Source organism: Sapajus apella, unplaced genomic scaffold, assembly GCF_009761245.1.
Source record: "Sapajus apella isolate SASKATOON/1434 unplaced genomic scaffold, GSC_monkey_1.0 scaffold106, whole genome shotgun sequence".
In the NCBI taxonomy this organism is placed as follows: domain Eukaryota; kingdom Metazoa; phylum Chordata; class Mammalia; order Primates; family Cebidae; genus Sapajus; species Sapajus apella.
Genome location: NW_022437046.1, coordinates 2,756,419 through 2,782,050, shown reverse-complemented (window position 1 = coordinate 2,782,050; position 25,632 = coordinate 2,756,419). Strand labels below are relative to the sequence as shown.

General features: G+C 42.8%; 1 protein-coding gene across 2 annotated transcripts in view; it reads right to left on the bottom strand.

Annotated features, from left to right (window-relative positions):
- Positions 1 to 480: 480 nt before the first annotated feature.
- The window catches only part of MRPL48 (mitochondrial ribosomal protein L48), a 71,477-nt gene continuing 46,325 nt past the window's right edge, over positions 481 to 25,632 (bottom strand). Inside the window, exons 5-8 of one of the 2 annotated variants that reach the window (XM_032259026.1) lie at positions 22,471 to 22,640; positions 5,068 to 5,170; positions 1,831 to 1,920; positions 481 to 790 (exon numbers count right to left, since the gene is read on the bottom strand). In XM_032259026.1, the coding sequence (XP_032114917.1) occupies positions 716 to 790; positions 1,831 to 1,920; positions 5,068 to 5,170; positions 22,471 to 22,640 (438 nt within the window). In that variant the 3' untranslated portion in view covers positions 481 to 715. The remainder of the gene's footprint in view (positions 791 to 1,830; positions 1,921 to 5,067; positions 5,171 to 22,470; positions 22,641 to 25,632) is intronic. The other variant, XM_032259027.1, reaches the window with a different exon arrangement.

Genomic DNA, 25,632 nt, shown 5'->3' with positions numbered 1-25,632 from the left:
AAGACAAGGTCTCCCTACGTTGCTAGGCTGGTCTCAAGCTCCTGGTCTCAAGCAATCCTCCTGCCTTGGCCTCGCAAAATTCTGGGATTCCAAGGATGCACTACTGTGCCTGGCCAAAATATAGAACCTCTTTTTTTTTTTTTTGAGACAGAGTCGTGCTCTGTCACCAGGCTGGAATGCAGTGGAGTGATACTGGCTCACTGCAACCTCTGCCTCCTGGGATCAAGCAATTCTCCTGCCTCAGCCTCCCGAGTAGTTGGAGCTACAGGCATGCACCACCACACCCAGCTAATTTTTTGTATGTTTAATAGAGATGGGGTTTCACCATGTTGGCCAGGACGGTCTTGATCTCTTTACCTCGTGATCTACCCGCCTTGGCCTCCCAAAGTGCTGGGATTACAGGTGTGAGCCACTGTACCCAGCCAGAATCTATTAAAGATACTCCACAGGATGAGCCAATTTCTCTAACACACATACATATACATATCAGTAGCAGATTTTTATTAGATGGAGGATAACAAGAGTTAGCTCATAGGTAAGTGGTAACAAATGGCAAGTACAGCCATGCCACAGAGGAGTGCAGGCATTACTGGCTATGGGAATGGGTACTTATGAAATCTAAAGGTCAGGTCTCCTGATGAACTCTGACCACCCAGTAAGCTCTTCTCCTTGGCACTCAGTATGACCAGTGCTGGCATGAAAGGATCTACAGTAGCTAGTTCAACTTAGCCAATAGTTCTTCCAGTTCTGGTCGAGCTTTGAATCTTCCCTTGAAGTCTTCTTCAGTGTGCTAAGGAGAAGAAAAAGAAAATAAGTGGAAATTACTGCAGAGCTTTTAGTTACCCAAATATGCACAGCATCCAAAAAGGGCCCATAAGCCAGCTCTGTAGACAATCATTCAGATTCAAGTAACTTTTATAATCGACTATGTAGCAGACTTGTATTAGATATTAGAGATTCAAACTTCAATCAGATTTCCTCCTTGCTTTCCATGAACTTACAGTCTGGTTAGAAAAGACAGATATATGAAGATTTAATGTCAAAATGCTGTAACTATCACAATAGAAGCATTTAAGAGAGAGATAGAATACCAAAATTATTTACATACGAAATAAAACAAACAGGGATTGGACTATTTTAAGTCAGCATGACCAGCACATGCTGTCCCTGTACCCAAATCTATGTGAAGACCAAATAACAACCAGAAGCTTGACAAACATGGACTCAGAACAAGCAGAGCTAGATGGAGCAAATGGTACCAATCTAAGATGACCTGATACATCTGTGTCAGAAGAAGGATCATCTTGGCAACCGGACCCAAATACTCAGTTTTTAGGCTAAGATTCCTAATGTTCTCCAAGTTTTCCATGCCTGACTAAAAATCCTATTGACTAGCATTCCTTATGAAATATATTCAGTTAGGCTACAGTCAAGCCTTGAAGGTCCAGGAAAGTTTTCTCTAACATGTATTTTCCGATTGGTGTTCTGCTTTATTACACAATATATTATCTTAAACCATGATCTTTCTTCTACACAACTGCCTGAAAAAGGAGATAATTCTGGGGCCTCATAGGCTCACCACCAACATCAGGATGATGTGCTGAAAGTCAGCACTCATAGGCCACAAAGCATCATCCTTGATGCCTCAGAAGCTGGAATAATGATCACAGTGTCATGAGAGTGCACGTCTTTTCTGATTATTATTTAGGCTACATTACCCACATTTCTCTGTTCTTTCTAATTTTTGAGAAGCCAGGAAGTCCAGATGTTCCTATCCTTATTTTGAGCATACACAGGCCAGCAGGGGCCTCTTCTCAAATCAGCACCTACCTCCTTCACTAACAATCTGACTCCTTCAGGAAGATTGCTTTGGATTATTTCCAAGAAAATCTCTGCAAATGTAGCACTCAAACCGCTGATCTGCAAAATGAAAGAAGGTGTTCTGAGGGGTGGGAGGAGCTAAAAACAAGGCAATTAGGCAGACATGGCATGGGTTCAAATGCCAGCTCCAGTAGAGTCTGGAGAGCCCAAGGATGGAAGATTAACACCAAAACTGGTTTCTGAACCTGGCCTCTACAGGATTTCTCCTGCTATCTGCCAAGCTGCTGAGATGGTCAGTGCCAATATCTGCTCCCATGGGTATTAGATGTCATTACTGGACCAAGAGGTTTTAAAGTCCAGGGTCTTGGCCAGGGCATAGTGGCTCACATCTGTAATCCCAGCACTTTGGAAGGCTGAGGCAGTCGGATCACTTGAGGTCAGGAGTTTGAGATCAGCCTGACCAACATGGAGAAATGCCATCTCTACTAAAAATACAAAATTAGTTGGGTGTGGTAGCACGTGTCTATAATCCCAACTACTTGGGAAGGCTGAGGTAGGAGAATCGCTTGAACCTAGGAGGCGGAGGTTGCGGTGAGCCAATTTCATGTCATTGCACTCCAGCCCGGGCAACAGGAATGAAACTCCATCTCATAAATAAATAAATAAGAAATAAAGCCTGGCGCAGTGGCTCACACCTTTAATCCCAGCACTTTGGGAGGCTGAGGCAGGTGGATCACCTGAGGTTAGGAGTTCAAGACGAGCCTGGCCAACATGGTGAAACCTCATCTCTACTAAAAATACAAAAAATTAGCTGGGTGTGGTGGCGGGCACCTGTAATCCCAGCTACTCAGGAGGCTGAGGCAGGAGAATTGCTTGAACCCAAGAGGCAGAGGCTGCAGTGAGCTGAGATCACGCCACTGCACTCCAGCTTGGGTGACACAGTGAGACTCCATCTCAAAAAAAAAAAAAAAAAGAAAGTCCAGGGTCTCTTTCTGTTGCCCAGGCTGGAGTGCAGTGGAGCAATCACAGCTCACTGCAACCTGGAACTCCTGGGTTCAAGAATCCTTCCTCCTCAGCCTCCAGAGTAGCTGGGACTATAGGCATGTGCCACTAAGTCCAACTAATTTTTTATTTTAATTTTTTGGTAGAAACAGTGTCTTGCTATGTTGCCCAGACTGGTCTAATTCCTAGATTCAAGCAATCCTCCCACTTTGGCCTCTAAAAGTACTAGGTTTACAGGCATGAACCATGTCACCCAGCTCAGGCTTTCTTTTTTGTTTTTTTGAGACGAAGTCTTGCTCTGTTGCCCCCAGGCTGGAGTGCAGTGATGCTATCTTGGCTCACTGCAACCTCCACCTCCCAGGTCAAGCAATTCTCCTGCCTCTGCCTCCCAAGAAGCTGGAATAACAGGTACCTGCCACCATGCCTGACTAATTGTTGTATTTTTAGTAGAGATATGGTTTTACCATGTTGGCCAGGCTGGTCAACTCCTCACCTCACATGATCCACCTTCCGTATTCTCCCAAAGTGCTGGGATTACAGGTGTGAATCACTGTACCCAGGCACACTGACTTTCTGATTCAACTTGGCTTTGCCCATATCCAGGCACACCAGGATCTGACTGGTGTCAGAGCCTGTGCTAAGAACACAGAGGTGAATCAAATGTATGGTAAAAGGGCAGGCAGGGGGCTGCAAGGACCCACAAGAGAAATTCCTACCCAACTCAACCAAGGAAAGTCAAAAAAAGCTTCCAGAAGAGGTAGTATCTGGGTGAAATCTTGAAGAAAAATAGGAGTAAACTAGGAGAATTCAATAGTAATGTGGAGGATTTTGAAAGGAGAGGAAACAGCATTCAGTAAAATGCGGGGGTATAACAGTGTTAGGAAATTAAAACTAGCTCCTTGTGTGGCTGGAGTAAATGGGCTGCGAAGAGGAAAAGCAGGAGGAGAATCATGAAGGCAGCTGAGTACCAACCTAAAGCGTTCAAACTATTCTATGGGCTTCTAACATGTCAGATCTGTCACAGAATATATTATAAATAATCTATTTCTGATTATATTTTAAAAGCCAAAGATTATACTTAATTATTTCTAAAATTAGCATACTTAGACTTAAATTTAACATTCATTTTATTACCTTGCTGATATGTTCCTTGAGTGGATCAAAAAGGGGTGATGCCTATACAGTGGGATATTATTTGGCAATAAAAAGGAATGAAGTACCAATGCATGTCATAACAGAGATGAACCTTGACAACATTATGCTCGTGAAGGAAGCCTGACACAAAAGGTCATTTGATGTACATACAATTCCATTTAAATGAAGAGATAAATACACAGAGACAGAAAGTAGATTAGTGGCTGCAAGGGGTTGGAGTGATCAGGAAAGAGGAGTGACTGCTAAAGGGGATGCGGTTTCTTTTTGGGTGATGAAAATGTTCTGAAATTGATGGTGATGACGGTTGCATAACTCTTTGAATATACTAAAAACCACCTTTATTGTATATTGTATACTTCAAATTGGTAAATTGAATGTGTCCATTACATGTCAATTAATGCTCTTATTAAAAGGGGGATGATGTTAAAACTGGGGAAGCTGTGAATTTTTAATACCTCTGGGCACCCTCATGGTGGTGTGGTTGGCACTCATCTTTATCTGCAGGAAGAAAAGAGGACAACTGCTAGAGATCAAAGGAAGCAAGCCACTTAGGGGTTTCAAGCAGGAAAATGATAGGATCACTTGGTATGGGGGTAAATGGAAGTGGATGAATCTGAAAGATTTTTAGGAGGTAGAAGCTACAGAATTTGGTGAATGAATAGATATCAGAGGACAAAGAAAGGTGACACATTAGGTTCAAAGGTGGAGAAGATTACAGAAAATGAGTCCCTCTATAACTAATTTTGCATAGACGGAGTGCAGGGAGAACACCTGTGGAACATCCAAGTCGAGAAGGCCAGTAGACAACCAAGTATCAAACTTCAAGCCTCAGCCAACAGATCAGGACTATGTATACACCTGGGCGTCATCAGTATTAAATGGTGGTCACAGGCCTGAGGAATGAATGAGACTACATAGGGGGAAGGTATTATAAAAGGAGAGATGGCTGTGTCAAGAACTGAACCCTGGAGAACACCATCATTCAAGGGCAGGCAGGAGAAAGACAAGAGCATGACAGAAGGGGAAAAAGTGGACAGAGACAAGAACCAGGAAAAGCAAATACATTTTTGATTCTCCTGGAGTGCCTACCTGAACCACTCGCTCATGGATGGTAAGCACTGAGTCCAGGAACATTTTGCTGCCTTGGTCCTGCAACTGCAACACTTCTAAGGTTTTGGTTGGTATCGCATAACTGTGGGAAGGAAGAGTCAGCTAATATCAGTGTTCACTGAAGCCACCAACAACTTCAATCATGGTAGTCCATGAGTATCGCCACTACAGCATGCACTAGCTCCTGGAACGCAGAGGATGCTTATCTGCAACCAGGAGCAAAGTAACTGGATCCCCCTTATCTCCTTCAAAAGTCTGTAAACTCCCTAAGCAAATACACAATGTTTAATGCAGTTCTGCATCTCTAATCATACTTAATACAATGCTCTGAATAAAACCTGCTGATTAATAAATAATTTGTTGCTACTGAAAAATAGCCCATTCTAAAAGAATCAAGTGGCCAGGTGTGGTGGCGCACACCTGTAATCCCAGCAATTTGGGAGGCCAGGGCAGCCAGATCATTTGAACTCGGGAATTCAAGACTAGCCTGAGCAAAACAGTGAGACCTTGTCTCTACAAATATACAAAAATTAGCTGGGTGTGGTGGCACGCTCCTGTAGTCCCAGTTGCTAAAGAGGCTGTGATGGTCAGATCATTTGAGCACAGGAGGTCAAGGATGCAGTGAGCCAACATTGTGCCACTGCACTCCAGCCTGGGCAACAGAGAGAGACCTTGTCTTAAACAAAAAAATACAAAAAAAAAGAAAAAAGAGAAAAAAAAAAGAATCAAGTTCATTACTAGGTATGCTCTGGAGGCTAACCTTGGGTATTAAACCTGTTCTGGAGAAATAATATATAAAAACTAAGTGTTCTACAACAGGATTTCTCAACGTCAGTGCTACAGACATTTTAGACCAGATAATTCTTTGCTGTAGGGGCTGGCCTACACATCCACATACATCCCTCTACCCACTGGATATCTGCAGTATTCCCCAAGTGGTGACAGTCAAAACTACCTCCAAACATTATTAATTTTCCCTGAGGGGGCGACTTCTCTCTCAGGTTGTAGAGTTTATGCTTACTAAAATCAGCTTCAGCATGTCTACATGTTAACAGTGAAAACAACACGACCCATGGAGTCAAGTGTCGGCCCTGCTACTTATTAGCAATATTTACTTAGGTAAGTCACTTCCCCCTCTGGGCCTCACTTTCTTCATATAAACAGGATAACCATCTAGGCCTATATCAACAGAGAATTGTGAGGACCAGGTATGTAAGACTGGACTAATGGCTACATGGAAATATGGTATTAGTGTTATGTTCATCTTATCAGAAAGTTCATAAAACTGAAGATAAATGAAATAATAATGACAGTAGGATTCCTAAATTTTCCGATGTCACAAATCATCACTTAATAAGCAAGTAGTATGGCCCTCTATAGGTGGACCTCTACAAAAGAAATTTAGAGGCTGGGTACAGTGGCTCATGCCTGTAATCCCAGAACTTTGGGAGGCCGAGGTGGGTGGAGCACCTGAGGTTGGGAGGTTGAGACCAGACTGGCCAACATAGTGAAACCCCATCTCTACTAAAAATACAAAAATTAGCCAGGTATGGTGGTGGGTGCCTGTAATCCCAGCACTCAGGAGGCCGAGGCAGGATTGCTTGAACCTGGCAGGCAGAGGTCACAGTGAGCAGAGACGCACCACTGCACTCCAGCCTGGGCAACAGAGAAAAAAAAAAAAGAAGTTTAGATTAATAAGCCAGGCATGGTGACTCACACCTGTAATCTCAGCACTTTGGGAGGCTGAGGCATGTGGATCCCGAGGTCAGGAGTTTAGAAGGAATAGAAAATGGATTAGAGACATGTCAGTCAGTCCGGGAGTTAAATATTGGCTCTGCCACTATTACCTATTTGAACATGGAAATTCAGGTTTCTGAGTCTCCATTTCTTCTGCTATAAATTGAAAATAATAATACCTAATTCATAGAGCTATTGCAATGATTAAATGAGATTACATAAGTAATTGCCTGGCATACCATAAATGTAGTCAGTGAATGCAAGGTATTACAAATTCTTTCAGGCGGTCTTTCTAAATAACACCCCTACTGCTTTGCAGCATAATCTCTGATCTCCTCTTCTTCAAATTCAAATATAGTAATAACTTTTCAATATAAAAAAAATGGGGACATAATAATAGATTTCTTATGGATGATCAAGTGAAATAATTGTTTCAGAAAAGCAAAAACAACCTAAAATACTATTTTTCTTTTTTGGCATTCTGCAGATAGGACTGACTGACTAAAGTGAGAATTGTCCATTCCTGCCACCAATCATGTGTTTTATTCTTTTTTTTTTTTTTTTTTTTTTAGATGGAGTTTCACTCTTGTTACCCAGGCTGGAGTGCAATGACACGATCTCGGCTCACCACAACCTCCGCCTCCTGGGTTCAGGCAATTCTCCTGCCTCAACCTCCTGAGTAGCTGGGACTACAGGCACGCGCCACCATGCCCAGCTAATGTTTTGTATTTTTAGTAGTGACGGGGTTTCACCATGTTGACCAGGATGGTCTCGATCTCTTGACCTCGTGATCCACCCGCCTCACCCTCCCAAAGTGCTGAGATTACAGGCTTGAGCCACCGTGCCCAGCATGGGTTTTATTCTTTAACACTTACTTCAGCAAGATTTCATTGACTTGTTCACTTATTCACTCAACAAACATTTACTAACACCCTGCTCTGTTCTAGGCACCCTGATGGGCAGTAAGAAGTCTATGCAGCCAGGCATGGTGGCTCCCACCTATAGTGTGAGCACATTGGGAGGCCAAGACAGGAGGATTGCTTGAGTCCAGGAGTTCAAGACTAGCCTGGGCAACCTAGTGAGACCGTCTCTATTTACAAAAAAAAAAAAAAAGGCCGGGCGCAGCCGGGCGCAGTGGCTCATGCTTGTAATCCCAGCACTTTGGGAGGCCGAGGCGGGTGGATCACGAGGTCAAGAGATCGAGACCATCCTGGTCAACATGGTGAAACCCCGTCTCTACTAAAAATACAAAAATTAGCTGGGCATGGTGGCGCACGCCTGTAGTCCCAGCTACTCGGGAGGCTGAGGCAGGAGAATTGCTTGAACCCAGGAGACGGAGGTTGCGGTGAGCCGAGATCGCGCCATTGCACTCCAGCCTGGGTAACAAGAGTGAAACTCCGTCTCAAAAAAAAAAAAAAAAAAAAAAAAGTCAGCTGGGCATGATGGCCCACACCTGTAATCCCAGCACATTGGGAGCATGAGGCAGGTGGATCACCTGAGGTCAGGAGTTCAAGACCAGCCTGGCTAATATGGTAAAGACCTGTCTTTACTAAAAATACAAAAATTAGCTGGGTGTGGTGGTGAGTGCCTGTAGTCCCAGCTACTTGGGAGGCTGAGGCAGGAGAATCGCTTGAACCTGGGAGAAGGAAGTGGCAATGAGCTGAGATCATGCCACCTCACTCCAGCCTGGGAGACAGAGCAAGATTCAGTCTCAAAAAAGAGGTCTATGCTTTCAAGGAGCTCACTCTGAGTGTTTTAAAGAGCTAGGCAAGTATACAAACATTGTATTACAGTAAGACAAAGGCAATAATAGAGATGTGCCAAATACCATAGGGACAAGAAGGGTAGGAAAGGGAGGCTCAGGGAAGGCTTCATAGGAGGCATTTATCAAGATGTAGAACAAGCCTTTATGTATGTAAGAGTACATATGGGTTGTTTTTTGTTTGTTTGTTTCTGTTTGTTTTAGTATCTATACTATTCTGTATCTTCCAAATTTTCTGCAATAAACATTGCTATGATGATCAGACAGTAAAATGAAAGGAAAGAAATGAAAGAACTGAATTTGGCCGGGTGTGGTGGCTCACGCCTGTAATCCAAGCACTTTGGAGGCCAAGGCGGGTGGATCACCTGAGGTCAGGAGTTTAAGACCAGCCTGACCAACATGGTGAAACCCCGTCTTAAAAAATGAAAAGAAAAAAAAAGAAAGAATTGAATTTTAGGAGTCAACCTAAAATGACAAAATAATGCTATTTGGGGGGAGTATTGCTGAGAAAGGGACACAAGGAAGTCTGCTGGTGTGTTGGGGAGCTTCACTTTATACAAGTTATACCTCAATTTTTCTTTTTTTTGAGACAGAGTCTCTATCACCAGGTTGGAGTGCAGTGGCGCAATCTCAGCTCACTGCAACCTCTACTTTCCGGGTTCAAGCAATTTTCCTGCCTCAGCCTCCCAAGTAGCTGGGACCACAGGCGCACACCACCATGCCTGGCTAATTTTTATATTTTTAATAGAGACAGGGTTTCACCATGTTGCCTGGGATGGTCTCGATCTCTTGACTTCATGATCCACCTGCCTTGGCCTCCCAAAGTGCTGGGATTACAGGTGTGAGCCACCATGCCTGGCCTATACCTCAATTTTAAAAAATGTAAATGGATTTTTTAAAAAGAAGAGTAGCCTCACAGCGAGTGAGCTGAGTGATGCTTTAACTCTCAGCAGAGCACAGGTGCAGGTTCTACTTCAGGCTTGGAAGCTGCTCCCAGATGAGTGAGATTTCCAACTCTTCAGACAGCTGCTCGGCAAGGGATGCAGGCAAATTAAGGGACCCACATGAGAGGCTCTTCCTCGCCTCACCTGGGTGAGTTGTAGCTGCAGCAGTGCAAACCATTTAGAGAACAAAAGCTGGTATCCTGCTGTCTAGCCCAATTCCATCTAAAGGTCACGGCCATCATCTCTACCCACTTTCCCCGAGGAAAAATGGATGAAGATGAAATAAAAATCAGAAGAAAAGAATTTAATCTTTGAAAGGCTGGGCAGTGAGATTGCCTAACAATACGATAGTCTGAAAACCTCAATCAATACAGAGAACTGAGTTGCTAAAAACAAACAGCTCTTTCTTCTCTGAGCTGTTTGGAGCAAAGAGCCAGCAAAGAGGCAAAAAGCAGCACATCATTCATCCTGCTGTTCTAGGAATCATGTCTGCCATGGCTTTTAGAATTCAATCCAAATCAACAAGTCTTTATTCAATGCCTACTATGTGTCAGGTGCTAGGCAAGATCTTAGGGTTAGGCCACTAATGAAGACAGAAACAGTCCTTGCCTTGCAAAGCTTAGAGTCTAATAGGAAAGACCAATAATAGTCAAGTAATTAATCACAAGGGCAAGGAGTGCATGCTATAAAAGGGCAGTTAAATACCTTTTCCTTCTTCTAAATAAAGACCTAACTTAATGAGGTTCCCTGAAGTAACATTCAAGATGACCCCTAAGAAAACTAACAAACAAAAAAAGTAATTTAAAAAAAAGACGACACCTAAGAAAAAATAGTAGAGGCTAGTTAGATGAAGAGGGGAAGAGTATATGCAAAGGTCCTGAGGTGGAAAGGGACAAAAACAAAGCCAGTGTAACTGGAGGTAGAGGGAGGTAGGGAGGGAAGTTGGAAGAGAAGCAGGGCAGGCCCTGGAGCACCTAGGAAGCTACATGAGAAACTTTCATTGTGATCCTAAGGGAGTGGGAAGCCATTGAAGGATTTCAAGCATGAGAGTGACATAATCATATTTCTACCTAGAAAGATCACCCTAAATGCTCTGTGGAGAACTAGTTAGAAGAATAGAGAATTAGGGGGAAAAGTAGGGGTTTTTGGTTTTTGTTTTGAGATAGTTTTACTCTTGTTGCCCAGGCTGGAGTGTATGGCAAATCTCAGCTCACTGCAACCTCTGACTCCTGGGTTCAAGGGATTTTCCTGCTTCAGTCTCCGAACCAGCTGGGACCACATGCATGCATCACTACGCCGCGCTAATTTTTTGTATTCACCATATTGGTCAGGCTGGTCTCGAACTCCTGACCTCATGTGATCCACCATCCCAGGCCTCCCAAGTGCTCGGATTACAGGTGTGAGCCACCGTGCCTGGCCAAAAAAAAGTAGTTTTAACTCCAGAACTTGCCACTTATTAGGTGTAGAACTATGGGCAAGCTTCTATAATAATAATAATAATAATTAGTAATAATAATAGCAGCCAATAGTTGCTGGACATCATTTTAGGCACTTTATATATATTAGCTCCCTTAATTTTCACTATATTCTTTTAAGGTAGGTGCTTTTAGTAACCACATTTTACAGATGAGGAAACCAAGACACAAAGAGGTTGAGCAAACTGCCCAATGTCATGCAGTAAGAATGCAGCAGAGCAAGAGTAAAACCAAGGCAGTTTGGCGCCAGCGTTGATACTTTAATCTACTGTGTACAAGGTGTTTGAGTTAAATAATACACAAAAAACGTACTTAGCTTGTTCAGAGTGCCTCACTGATAGTAGGTGCTAAACAAATATAACTGCCTTTCTGGTTTCACTCAAATGCAGCCAGAGCATTTTACAGCTGAGTTTTTTAAAGAAACTTTTTTTTTGGACTACACAGTCTTTTAATCTATAACCCAGGAGTATACAACCATGCAGCACTGATCACTTAGCCAGATGTAAAATAAACTAGCTTCTTACCACAACTACCCTATAAACATTGCAACTAGGCTGGGCACAGTGGCTCATACCTGTAATCCTAGCACTTTGGGAGGCCAAGGCAAGAGGATCACTTGAGGTCAGGATTTCAAAACCAGCCTGGCCAACATGGTGAAACCCCATCTCTACTAAAAATACAAAAATTAGCCAGGAGTGGTAGTGGCAGAAACCTGTAGTCCCAGCTACTCAGGAGGCTGAGGCAGGAGTCAAAGGTTGCTGTGAGCCAAGATCACGCCATGGCACTCCAGCCTGGGCAACAGAGCAAGACTCTTGACTCAAACAAACAAAACATGGAAATTATTCCCTCTAACATGACCCTAATCTTATGTGAACACACCAGCTGTGGGGGAACCAGAAACCTAGCTATGTGGTAAAACGTAAAAGCCAAAGAAAAAATAGAAATTCAGTGCCCTTCATTGTAAAAGCAGCATCTCTAAACAGTCCTAAAAATTTCAAACACAATTCCAAGGAACTGATCCACTGTAGGTATGATAACATTCTGTAAATGACATTTAATGCTCTTTGCCACCAACCTTTAAGAAGCTATCTCTTGCCGGGCGCAGTGGCTCAAGCCTGTAATCCCAGCACTTTGGGAGGCCGAGGTGGGTGGATCACGAGGTCAAGAGATTGAGACCATCCTGGTCAACATGGTGAAACCCCGTCTCTACTAAACATACAAAAAATTAGCTGGGCATGGTGGTGCGTGCCTGTAATCCCAGCTACTCAGGAGGCTGAGGCAGGAGAATTGCCTGAACCCAGGAGGCGGAGGTTGCGGTGAGCCGAGATCGCGCCATTGCACTCCAGCCTGGGTAACATGAGTGAAACTCCGTCTCACCAAAAAAAAAAAAAAAAAAAAAGAAGCTATCTCTAATTCCTGCCAGCTGAAAAAAAATCTTATTACAACAATAACATTAGTAACAGAATGTTTAAAATATGCCAGTGTCTGTACTGAGTGCTGTCATGTACCATCTTGTTTAATTTTCAGAACTCAAAGAAACAGAAAAATATATCATCCTCATTATATAGATGAGGAAACTGAGGCTCAAAATTTCCCAAGGTCATATTGCTAATAACTGATAGAGCTAGAATATGAATGTCAGCAGTTTGATTCAAGAGCTTGTACTCTTTTTTTTTTTTAATGTTTAATTTTTGTGGGTACATAGCAGGTATATATAATAGGGTATACGGGATATTTTGATACAGGCATACTATGCATAATAATCACATCAGGGTAAATGGGGTATCCACACCTCAAGCATTTATCCTCTGTGTTACAAACAATCCAACTATACTCATTTAGTTATTTGTAAGTGTACAATTAAATTATTGATTATAGTCACCCTATTGTGCCATCAAATATTAGATCTGATTCAATCTTTCTAGTTTTTGGTACCTGTTAACCATCCCCATTTCTCCTCGAACCCCCACTGTCCTTCCCAGCCTCTGGTAACTATCATACTACTCTCTATCTCTGTGAGTTCAATTATTTTTAATTTTAGCACCCAGAAATAAATAAGAACATGCAATGTTTGTCTTTCTGTGCCTGGCTTATTTCACTTAACATAATAACCTCCAGTTCCATCTATGTTGTTGCGAATGACAGGATCTCATTCATTTTTATGGATGAATAGTACTCCATTGTGTGTATGTACCACATTTTCTTTATCTATTCACCTGCTGACAGACACTTCAGTTGCTTCCAAATCTTGGCTATTGTGAATAGTGCTGCAATAAACATGGGAGTGCAGATATCTTTTCAATATACTGATTTCCTTTCTTTGGGGTATATACCCAGCAGTGGGATTGCTAGATCATATGGTAGCTCTATTTTTAGTTTTTTGAGGAACTTCCAAACTGTTCTCCATAGTAGTTGTACTAATTTTCAGTCCCATCAACAGTGTAGGAAAGTTCCTTTTTCTCTACATCCTTGTCAACATTGCTATTGCTGTCTTTTCGATAAAAGCCATTTTGGCTGGGGTGAGATGATATCTCACTGCAGTTTTGATTTGCATTTCTCTGATGATCAGTGATGTTGAGCACTTTTTTTAAAAATTTTGTCCAATTCTTTGTTCAAAATGCCATTGAACACTTTTTCATATGCCTGTTTGCCATTTGTATGTCTTCTTTTAAGAAATGTCTATTCAGATATTTTGCCCATTTTAAAATTAGATTATTAGGTTTTTTGTTTGTTTGTTGTTGTTTTACTGTAGTTGTTTGAGCTCTTTATATATTCTCGTTGTTAATCCCTTGTCAGCTGGATAGCTTGAAAATATTTTCTCTCATTCTGTGGACAGAGCTTGTACTCTTAACCACATGTTATTTCAAGTGTGGTCCACAGACAAGCTGCCAGTGAACAGCCTAATCGTCACTGGTCCATGACAGACAAGAAATGTGCAACCAGTCACTAAACAAACGGTTTGATCCAGCCAAGGTTTTTCTTAATACCAAGACTTTCCTAATGAAGGAAACAAAGTATTAATGTACATTTTGGCATAAGCTCCTGAGATATCTTCTCAGAATGGTACTTTGAGAAGCACTACTCTAAATTACTACTGCCTCTTTGAGCTGTAACTGCAGTTTATCTTTTACATTATGTTATAATTATGTTTCTCAGTGTGTATATACATGCATGTATGTGTGCATGCACTGTGTGTGTGTATGTTCCCTGAAACTAAGGAGGTTCACCTTAATATCTCCCAGAATGTCTAGTGCAGTGCTCACCACATAGCAAGAAGAGGCTCAATAAATAGTTTTTGAATTAATTCATTAAAAGGACTTTCATTAGCTTAGGAAATGTACACCACACAACTGGATTGCATAGTGATATTCAAGAACCTGTAATTCTTTCAATCATGACTGAATGTCTCCCACATGGCAGGCCTTGTACTGGGTGCTAAAGAAACAAAGAACACAGTCCCCATCTAGAAGGAATGCACTGTCAGAGGGAAGAGGAACTGCCATATGAATAGATCATTCAAGCCCAGAGCACTAAGTGACATGAGGTATGTGTCAAGTGCTGAAAGAAGAACCAACTCTCTGGGGCATCAGAAAGAGATAAAGCACATTTTTAGGTTTAAAGGAATTGAAGTACTGTCAGCTGTGAGAGCTAAAGTCACAGCTTATTATCAAATTTTTAAAAGAACATTTTTAACATAGTTGTACTACAATGTATAAAGGTTTGAAAGTTCAAATTTGGCTGAAGGACTTAAAATCAGACCCTATATAACTGAAAATACTTGTCAGGCAGAACTGGGTTTAAATCCAGGCAAGTTACTGGTTCTGTGCTTTTGGCCTCTGTAAGCCTTGATTTCCACATCTGTAAAATGGGAATATACAAATATCTAATGAGTAAGAAAGTATAATTTTATTTATTTATTTATTTTTTAAGATGAGGTTTCACCATGATGGCCAGACTGGTCTTGAACTCTTGACCTCAGGTGATCCACCCACCTCGGCCTCCCAAAGTGCTAGGATTACAGGCGTGAGCCACCGTGCCCGGCCAGAAAGTATAATTTTTGTTTGTTCAATGTGGCGGTGCCCAGTGGCAGTGTGAACTTGGGGAGTTCGTCCAGTTCCAAGAATTAATCAAAGTGATTAAGACAATTGATGACAGAATAGATATAAATTAAACACTAAGGTTCCAACAACTTCCTTTGCAGGGAAAATTGATGCCGGCCAAACCCGTAAACAACTTCATGGGTCTTTGATGACAGCTCTTGCCATTTGGAACAAAATCATAAAAAATTGTATAGCCCAGACCTCAGAAGTATGAAAAAACTACCAAGAATAGAGAGAAAAGAATTTGGACAATTTAATGTTACTAAAGCAACTTAGAAAAGAGTAGACAAGGCCAGGTGTAATGGCTCACACCTGAAATCCCAACACTTTGGGAGGCTGAGGCAGATGGATCACAGGGTCAGGAGATCAAGACCATCCTGGCCAACGTGGTGAAACTCTGTCTCTACTAAAAATACAAAAAATTAGCTGGGCGTGGTGGTGCACACCTGTAGTCTCAGCTACTAGGGAGGCTGAGGCAGGAGAACTGCTTGAACCCAGGAAGCAGATATTGCAGTGAGCTGAGATCACACTACTGCACTACAGCCTAGGTGACAGTGTGAGACTCTGTCTCAAAAAAAAAAAAAAAAAAGAAAAGTTTTGTTATTAAAATAATTTTCTGACTCAGTGTAAAAAAAAAAAAAAGAAAGTATAAATTTTGCCATATCCACATACTACGCCATATATTACCTTGCTACAGTGACAGACTATGTTACATTTTTGTTGTTGTTTTTAAGACAGGCTCTCCATCGGGCGCTGTGGCTCATGCCTATAATGCCAGCACTTTGGGACACCAAGGAGGGAGGATCACCAGGTCAAGAGATTGAGACCATCTTGGCCAACATGGTGAAACCCCGTCTCTACTAAAATTACAAAAATTAGCTGTGCACGGTGGCACGCACCTGTAATCCCAGCACTTTGGGACACTAAGGCAAGAGGGTCACCAGGTCAAGAAATCGAGACTATCTTGGCCAACATGGTGAAACCCCATCTACTAAAATTACAAAAATTAGGCACACATGGTGGTACGCACCTGTAATCCCAGCTACTCAGGAGGTTGAGGCAGGAATTGCTTGAACCTGGGAGACAAAGGTGCAGTTAGCCGAGATCGCGGCACTGCACCCTAGCCTGGATGACAGAGTAAGCCTCCATCTCAAACAAACAAACAAAAAGGACAGGCTCTCACATTGTTGCCCAGGCTGGAGTGCAGTGGCATGATCTTGGCTCACTGCAACCTCTGCCTCCCAGGCTTAAACAATACTCCTTGCCTCAGCCTCTCAAGTGGTATGGACTACAGGTGCACACCACTTTGCCCAGCTAGTTTTGTATTTTTAATGTAGACACAGGATTTCACTATGTTGCCCAGGCTGATCTCAAACTCCTGAGCTCAGGTGGTCTGTGCTCCTCAGCCTCCCAAAGTGCTGGGATTACAGGTGTGGGCCACTGTGCCCAAGCCTTGGCAGTTCTATAAAATCAAACATACACTTCATTTACTGTTTGACTGAGCAGTTATACTCCTAGATAAATGAAGATGTGTGATCTCATAAAAACCTATACATATTTATAGTGGCTTTATTCATAATTGCCCAAAACTGATAAAACACAAATGTCCTTCAATCAGGGAAGGAATAAACTGTGGCACATCCTTTCAATGAAATGCTACTCAGCAACAACAATAAAAAAAAAAAACTACGTTCAGGCAACATGAATGAATCTCAAATACAGCATACTAACCAAAAGAAGAAACAAAAAGAAAAATACTGTATGATTTTATTTGTATGGAATTCTGAAGAAGGCAAAACTATAAGGGCAGAACATAGATAAGAAGTTGCCACCAGGTGTGGTGGCTCACACCTATAATCCCAGCACTCGGGGGGGCTGAGGCAGGCGAACCACCTGAGACCAGGAGTTGGAGACCAGCCAGGCCAACATGGTGAAACCCCATCTCTACTAAAAATACAAAAAATTAGCCTGGCATGGTGGCACACACCTGCAGTCCCAGCTATTCAAGCGAGGCTGAGGCAGGAGAATCATCTGAACCTGGGAGGCGGAGGTTGCAGTGGAGGTTGCAGAGGTCACGCCACTTCACTCCAGCCTGGGTGACAGGGCAAGACTCTGTCTCCAAAAAAAAAAAGAGGGCCGGGCGCAGTGGCTCACGCCTGTAATCCCAGCACTTTGGGAGGCCGAGGCGGGTGGATCACGAGGTCAAGAGATCGAGACCATCCTGGTCAACAGGGTGAAACCCCGTCTCTACTAAAAATACAAAAAATCAGCTGGGCATGGTGGCGTGTGCCTGTAATCCCAGCTACTCAGGAGGCTGAGGCAGGAGAATTGCCTGAACCCAGGAGGCGGAGGTTGCGGTGAGCCGAGATCGCGCCATTGCACTCCAGCCTGAGCAAGCGCGCCACTGCGTCTCAAAAAAAAAGCAACCTCCGCCTCCTGGGAAACAACAAATTAAAAAGGGAAGGAATTTCTACCCATGGGATTAAACGTTATTTAAGGCAAACCAGAGGGCATCCTATATTGAGTGAAATACTGACATAAGATATGTAAAGAACCCAGGCTGAACCAGGTAGGTAGTCAGTAAATGTTACTTCCCTCTCTTATAGTTTTCCAACAAATCCAAAGAACACATAAAAGCAGGGCAAACAAAGAATATCTCAATACTGCAAATGGAGAAATAAACTCTGTTAGTAGATCAGAAGACTCAATATCAACAAGATATCAATTCTTCCTAAATTGATCTACAGATTCAACACAATTCTAAAAAAAAAATCCCATCAGACTCTTCTGTAGAATCAACAAGCTAATTCTAAAAATGTTTATGGAAAACCAAAGGACCTAGAATAGCCAAAATATTTCTAAAAAGAAAAACAAAGTTAGAGTTTCAGTAATCAAACTACACTAATCAAGACAGTGGGTACAGATGTAAGCATCTAGGTAACAGAATAGGGCCTAGAAATAGACCCACATATATATATATGGTTGACTGGCTGTCAGCAAAGGTGCTAAGATAATTCAGTGGAGAAAGAAAATCTTTTCAACAAATGGTGCTGGAAACAAATGAATATTCATATGCCAAAAAAAAAAAAAAACTTTGACACACTATATACAAAAATAATTCAAAATGGATCACAGACCTAAATGTAATACTTAAAACTATAGAACTTCTAGGAGAAAACATAGGAGAATGTTTTTTATGACTGGGTCAGGCAAAGATTTCTTAGATATAAAAGCAAAAGCAGAAACCATAAGAGAAAAAAATTGATAAACTGAACTTCATCTGGCTTAACTTCTGCTCTTCAAAAGACACACTGTTAAGAGGACAACAAGATAAGTCACAGACAGGAAGAAAATATTTGCAAAACAAATATCTGAAAAGTAACTGGTGGCCAGGCGCAGTGATTCACACCTGTAATTCCAGCACTTTGGGAGGCCAAGGTGGGTGGATCATTTGAGGTCAGGAAAGAAGTTTGAGACCAGCCTGGTCAGCATGGTAAAATCCCGTCTCTATTAAAAATACAAAAATTAGCAGGGCATGGTTGCAGACACTTGTATTCCCAGCTACTCCAGAGGCTGAGGTAGAAGAGACACTTGAACCTGAGAGGTGGAGGTTGCAGTGAGCCAAGATTGTGCCAGTGCACTCCAGCCTGGGTGACAGAGTGCGACTCTGTCTCAAAAAAAAAAAAAAACAAAACACTGGCATCCAAAAATAGATGAAAAAATTTCAAAACCCAATAGGGAAACAAGCCTTTTGTTTGTTTGTTTTTTGAGATGGAGTCTTGTTCTGTCACCCAGGCTGCAGTGCAATGACGTGATCTTGGCTCACTGCAACCTCCACCTCCCGGGTTCAAACAATTGTCTTGCCTCAGCCTCCCAAGTAGCTGTGATTACAGGCACACGCTAACACTTCTGGCTAATTTTTGTATTTTTAGTAGAAACAGGGCTTCACTATGTTGGTCAGGCTGGTCTCAAACTCCTGACCTCGTGATCTGCCCACCTCGACCTCCCAAAGTGCTGGGATTAGAGATGTGAGCCACCACACCCTGCCCAAGCCATTTTTTTTAAATAGACAAAAGATTTGAAGAGATATCTCATCAAGGAAGACACACAGATGACAAATAAGCCCATGAAAAGATGTTCAACATAATTATTTATTGGTGAAATGAAAATTTACACCACTATGAGATACCACCATAAACCTAGTAATAGCTTTTTAAAAACTGACTATACCAACTGCTGTCCAGGATGAAGAGTTGCCAGAACTCTCATACATTGTTGGTGGGAATACAAAATGGTGCAGCCATTTTGGAAAACAGTTTGGCAGTTTCTTACAAAGTTAAACATAAACTTACTATGCAATCCAGAAATTGGAGGCAAGATTGGAGGGAGGCAGAGGTTGTAGTGAGCCAAGATCTTGTCACTACACTCCAGCCTAGGTGTCAGAAACAAAAAAAAAAGGAAGGAAGCTTGGGCAACAAAGTGAGGCCCCATCTCTATACAAAATGTAAAAATTAGCCAGGCATTCAGAAGACTAGGTCATATCAGGGGAAAAAAAATCAGCTTGGAGAGTGGGTGTATACCTGTAGTCCCAGCTATTTGGGAGAGAAGAGGACCTTGTGAGTCCAGGAGGTAGAGGCTGCAATAAGCAATGATCGCACCACTACATACCAGCCTAGGTGGGAGAGACCATGTCTCTAAAAGAAAAAAGAAAAAGAAAGGAAGTGGGTGCAGTGGCTCATACCTGTAATCCCAGCACTTTGGGAGGCCAAGGCAGGAGGATCACTTGAGGTCAGGAGGTCGACACCAGCCTGACCAATATGGTTGGTGAAACCCCATCTCTACTAAAAATACAAAAATTAGCCAGGTGTGGTGGCGCACACCTGTAATCCCAGCTACTCGGGAGGTTGAGGCAGGAGAATCACTTGAGGCAAGAGTTAAAAGACTAGCCTAGCCAACAATGATGAACTCCAAGAGGCAGAGGTTGCAGGGAGCCAAGATCGTACCACTGCACTCCAGCCTGGGTGACAGAGCGAGACTCTGTCTCAAAAAACAAAAAAAGAGAAAAAGAAAGGACATTCTGATACATGTTACCACATGGATGACCTTTCAGGATATTATGCTAAATGAAAGAAGCCAGTCACCAAAAGACAAATACTATATGATTCCATTTACATGAGGTAGAGTAGTCAAAATCAGAGAGAAAGTAGAAGGGTAGTTGCCAGGAACTTAGGGGAGGAAGAAATGGGCAGTTATTGTTTAATGGGTACAAAGTTTCAGTGTTTAATTTTTTATTTATTTATTTATTTTGAGACCTGAGTCTTGCTCTGTTGCCCAGGCTGGAGTGCAGTGGCACGATCTCAGCTCACAGCAACCTCGACTTCCTGGGTCCAACCAATTCTCCTGCTTCAGCCTACCACATAACTGGGACTACAGGTGCATGCCATTGCACCCAGCTAATTTTTGCATTTTTAGTAAAAATGGGGTTTCGCCATGTTAGCCAGACTAGTCTCTAACTCCTGAACTCTGGTGATCCGCCTGCCTCAGTCTCACAAAGTGCTGGAATTACAGGCGTGAGCCAAATGCACCTGCCCTGTTTTATTAAATATTGATACGGGGTCTTGGAGGGGAAAGGGACACTGGCCCTATTCCCTTTCCAATCAAGTTCGCCCCAGGTTCTTGTCCTTCACTTACCCAAGAATGGGAAAGGGGACAACTTGCCAGCGAAGGTGAGCACCTTGGAGTAAATACCGGACCCAAAAAGTTTTTTGCATAAAGTGATTTATATAAGCAGAGAGAAAGAGAAAAAAGGAGAAGGGGGAGACAGAAACAGCTAGCTTTTACACCGAGTGAGGAGAAACAAAAGCCACTCTTACACTGAGTGAGAAGGGTTCCCAGAGGGGGAAAATCAGGGAAGGAAAACTCTCACACTGAGTGAGAGAATCCAGAAAAATGGAATCCAGGAGAGGGAAATCAGCTTTCACGAAGGTAGTGGAAGGGGACCCAAGTATGGAATCCAAGGAGGTGTGGAAGAAGGGAACTTTTAACCTGGGAAGAATTCCCACCTTCTCCAAGCCCCCTGGCCAATGAAAAGAGTTCCTTTAAACTTCCGCTGGAGTAATTGATCTTTGATCCTTTCCCGAGCACCACAGTTAAACAAAGATGGTTAAGTCTCCCAGATGGAGACGTGGGGGAAGGCAGGTAGGGCATGTCGCTGGGAAGTTCCTGCCCTAGAAACTACGCCCCCTGTGGACCTGGGAAGAGAACATATTCCCTCAGTCTCTGTCGCCCAGGCTGGAGTGCAGTGGCAAGAACATGGCTCGCTGCAGAGTCTCCACCTCCTGGACTCAAGCTATCCTCCCACCTAACTCTCCTGAGTAAGTGGGACTACAGGCACATGCCACAATGCCCAGTTAATTTTGTTATTTGTAGAGACTGGGTCTCACTATGTTGCCCAGGCAGGTCTCAAACTCCTGGGCTCAAGTGATCCTCCCACCTTAGCCTCTCAAAGTGATGGAATTACAGGTGTAAGCCACTGCGCCCAGCCAGAGTTTCATTTTTATAAGATGAAAAGCACTATGGAGATGGATGGTGATGATGCTTGTATAACATTATGAATGCATTTGATATCACTAAGCTGTACAGTTAAAAATAGTTAAGATGGCCGGGCGCAGTGGCTCAAGCCTGTAATCCCAGCACTTTGGGAGGCCGAGACGGGTGGATCATGAGGTCAAGAGATTGAGACCATCCTGGTCAACACGGTGAAACCCTGTCTCTACTAAAATACAAAAAATTAGCCGGGCATAGTATGCCTGTAGTCCCAGCTACTCAGGGGGCTGAGGCAGGAGAATTGCCTGAACCCAGGAGGCGGAGGTTGCGGTGAGCCGAGATCGCGCCATTGCACTCCAGCCTGGGTAACAAGAGCGAAACTCCGTCTCAAAAAAAAAAAAAATAGTTAAGATGGTAACTTTATGTTATGTGTATTTTACCACAATAAAAAAAAACTTGCAAAAACATGGATGAATGTCAGACACATTATGCTTGGTGAAAGAGGCCAGCCACAAACAGCTACATATTGTGTGATTTCATTTATATGAAACTCTGGAGAAGTTAAAACAATAAGGGCAGAAAATTGGTGAGTGGTTGCCAGGGACTTGAGTGGGGAAGAGGGAGAAAACTGACTACACCAGGGCACCAAGGAACTTTTCAGGTTAATAGCACTATTCTACATTTTTATTGTGTCAAATTATATACCTAAAAAGAGTTAATTTTACTACATTTAACTATATCTCAAAAGCCTAGTTTAACAAAAAAGCAGAGCATTCTACCCACACCAAGAACATCCCATACAAAAGCATCCTTCATACCTTTCTTCGACTTTAATGGAGAGAGAGTTGCAGAGGTTGTGAACATACTGCGCATAACTTTCTGTCTGGGTCATGTCATATGCAGTCAGATGAATGTTTAAAATCCCATATTCATAATCTGTCCCCAAATTAATGGGTCTCACTTCCACTTTTCCCCTCTTCTTCTTGGGCTAAAGAGAAAACAAAAAGAGAAAGAAAATAAATCAACGTATTATACGAGAAATTCTAATAATACTATCTTGATATTTTTAAAACTCAATCTTTCTAATAAATTTGTTCACGTTTTGCTCTCAGGTTACCCGATCTACAAACTGAAGTTCTCCTGTGAAGGAATGGGCAACTTCCCTCACCAGTCTGGACTGTGACATCAGCCAATGCAAGGAGAGAGAATATTGCTGTCATTACTTGAATACATGAATGACTGGAACATGAATACATGTGACTGTCTTCTGCTATTTCCTTGTTTTGAGATTCACCTCCCATTTCTGGCCTTCTATTACTATTCGTCAACTGATAGGGTTGTGTCAGATTAAAATATATATATATTTTTTTTTTTGGAGACAGTCTCACTCTGTCACTCAGGCTGGAGTGGCAGTGGTGTAATCTCGGCTCACTGCAACCTCCTCCTCCCCAGTTCAAGCAATTCTCATGCCTCGGCCTCCTAAAACAGCTAGGACTACAGGCACCCGCCACCACGCCCGGCTAATTTTTTGTATTTTTCGTAGAGATCAAGTTTCACCATGCTGCCTAGGTCAGTCTCAAACTCCTGAGCTCAGGCAATCCACCTGCCTCAGCCTCCCAAAGTACTAGGATTACAGGCATAAGCACCATGCCTGGTGTGGATTAAAATATTCCTAACCCATAGATGAATTAAGGGTTACATGAGCTCCCCAATTTATTTTTTTTGAGACAGAGTTTAACTCTTGTCTCCCAGGCTGGGGTGCAACGGCACAGTTTCAGCTGTCTGCAATCTCCGCCTCCCAGATTCAAGTGATTCTCCTGCCTTAGCCTCCTGAGTAGCTGGGATTACAGGTGCCCACCACCATGCCTGGCTAATTTTTATAATTTTAGTAGAGACAAGGTTTCACCATGTTGGCCATAATGGTCTTGAACTCCAGACCTCAGATGATTTGCCTGCCTTGGCCTCCCAAAGTGCTGGGATTACCAGTGTGAGCCACTGCACCCAACCAAGCCTCAAAATTTATATGCAAAATTTTACATGTACATGTTTCTGAGGAGAGAATCCTGAGTTTTATCGGAATCATGAAAAAAATTAACAGAAAAGAATCTCAGTATTAGTTCTCTTCTACTCCTTCTAGCTCGAAATTCTACAATTGTCTACACAGCATTCCTTTTGAGAACTGAGGGGTAGATTATTACATTTCTTTTTTTTTTTTTTTAAAGATGGGGTTTCCATGTTGGCCAAGCTGGTCTCGAACTCCTGACCTCAAGTGATCCACCCACCTCAGCCTCCCAAAGTGCTGGGATTACAGGCATGAGCCACTACACCCGGCCTAGATTATTATATTTCTTCCTTTTTCTGTCATACAAAATATTGCTCTACTACATAACAACTTACGTAGGCTGCTGTAAAAAGTTAAAATGAAGGCTGGCGCGGTGGCTCACACCTGTAATCCCAAGACTTTGGGAGGCCGAGGTGGGCAGATCATGAGGTCAGGAGTTTGAGACCAGCCTGGCCAACATGGTAAAACCCTGTCTCTACTAAAGATACAAAAAATTAGCCGGGCATAGTGCTGCACACCTGTAATACCAGCTACACAGGAGGCTGAGGCAGAAGAATTCTCGAATCTGGGAGGCGGAGGTTGCAGTGAGTCAAGATTGGGCCATTGCACTCCAGTATGGACGAGAGGCGAGACTAATTCTTTTTTTTTTTTTTTGAGACAGAGTTTTGCTCTTGTTACCCAGGCTGGAGTGCAATGGCGCGATCTCGGCTCATCGCAACCTCTGCCTCCTGGGTTCAGGCAATTCTCCTGCCTCAGCCTCCTGAGTAGCTGGGATTACAGGCACATGCCACCATGCCCAGCTAATTTTTTGTAGTTTTAGTAGAGACGGGGTTTCATCATGTTGACCAGGATGGTCTCGATCTGTTGACCTCGTGATCCACCCGCCTCGGCCTCCCAAAGTGCTGGGATTACAGGCGTGAGCCACCGCGCCCGGCCGAGACTAATTCTTTTGAAAAAAAAAAAAAGTTACAAGGAAGCCTAAGAAATATTTAACACAACATAGATCAGAAAGAAGAAAAGCATCTCAACTGAAAATAATCTAACCTAAATGCCCATAAAGAGAGGGACTTATGGCTGGGTGGAGTGGCTCACACCTGTAATCCCAGAACTTTGGGAGGCCAAGACAGGAGGATAACTTGTGCTAAGGGGTTCAAAAGCAGCCCTGGCAACATAGCTACATCCCAACTCTACAAAAAAAATTTCTTAATTAGCTGGGCATGATGGCAAGTGCCTGTAATCCCAGCTACTCAGGAGGCTGAGGTGAGATGATGGCTTGAGTCTGAGAGGTTGAGGCTGCAGTGAGCCGTGGTCATACAACTATACTCCAGCCTGGGCCACAGTGAGCAACTGTTTCAAAAAAAAAGAAGGGAGACTTATTAAGTAAATTATGCAGGTGTAAAAAGAAGTAAGGAGCCACTCCATTATGTACAGACACTGGAAAGGTCTTTAAGATAAAATAAATGATAAAAGCAAACTGTAGACTAAAGTGTTCAAAATGTTGCCACACATATAAATGGGGGACCTAGCCCCTAGAAATGTCACTGAGGTTGAAGGCAAAAAAAAAAAAAAGAAAGAAATGGGGGAGCTAGAAGAGAATAGATGTGTGTGTGCATGTGTGTAATTACATACATACTTACCTAATTGCATATTTTACAAATATCTCTGGAAGCATGTACAAAAATATTAGCATCAGCTGGACACAGTGGCTCATGCCTATAATCCCTGCACTTTGGGAGGATGAGGAGGCAGATTGCTTGAGCCTAGGAGTCCGAGACCAGCCTGGACAACATGGCAAAACCCCATCTCTGCAAAAAACACAAAAATTAGACAGGCGTGGTGATGTACACCTGTAGTCCCAACAACTTGTGAGGCTGAGACAGGAAGATCGCTTGAGCCTGGGAGGCAGAGGTTACAGTGA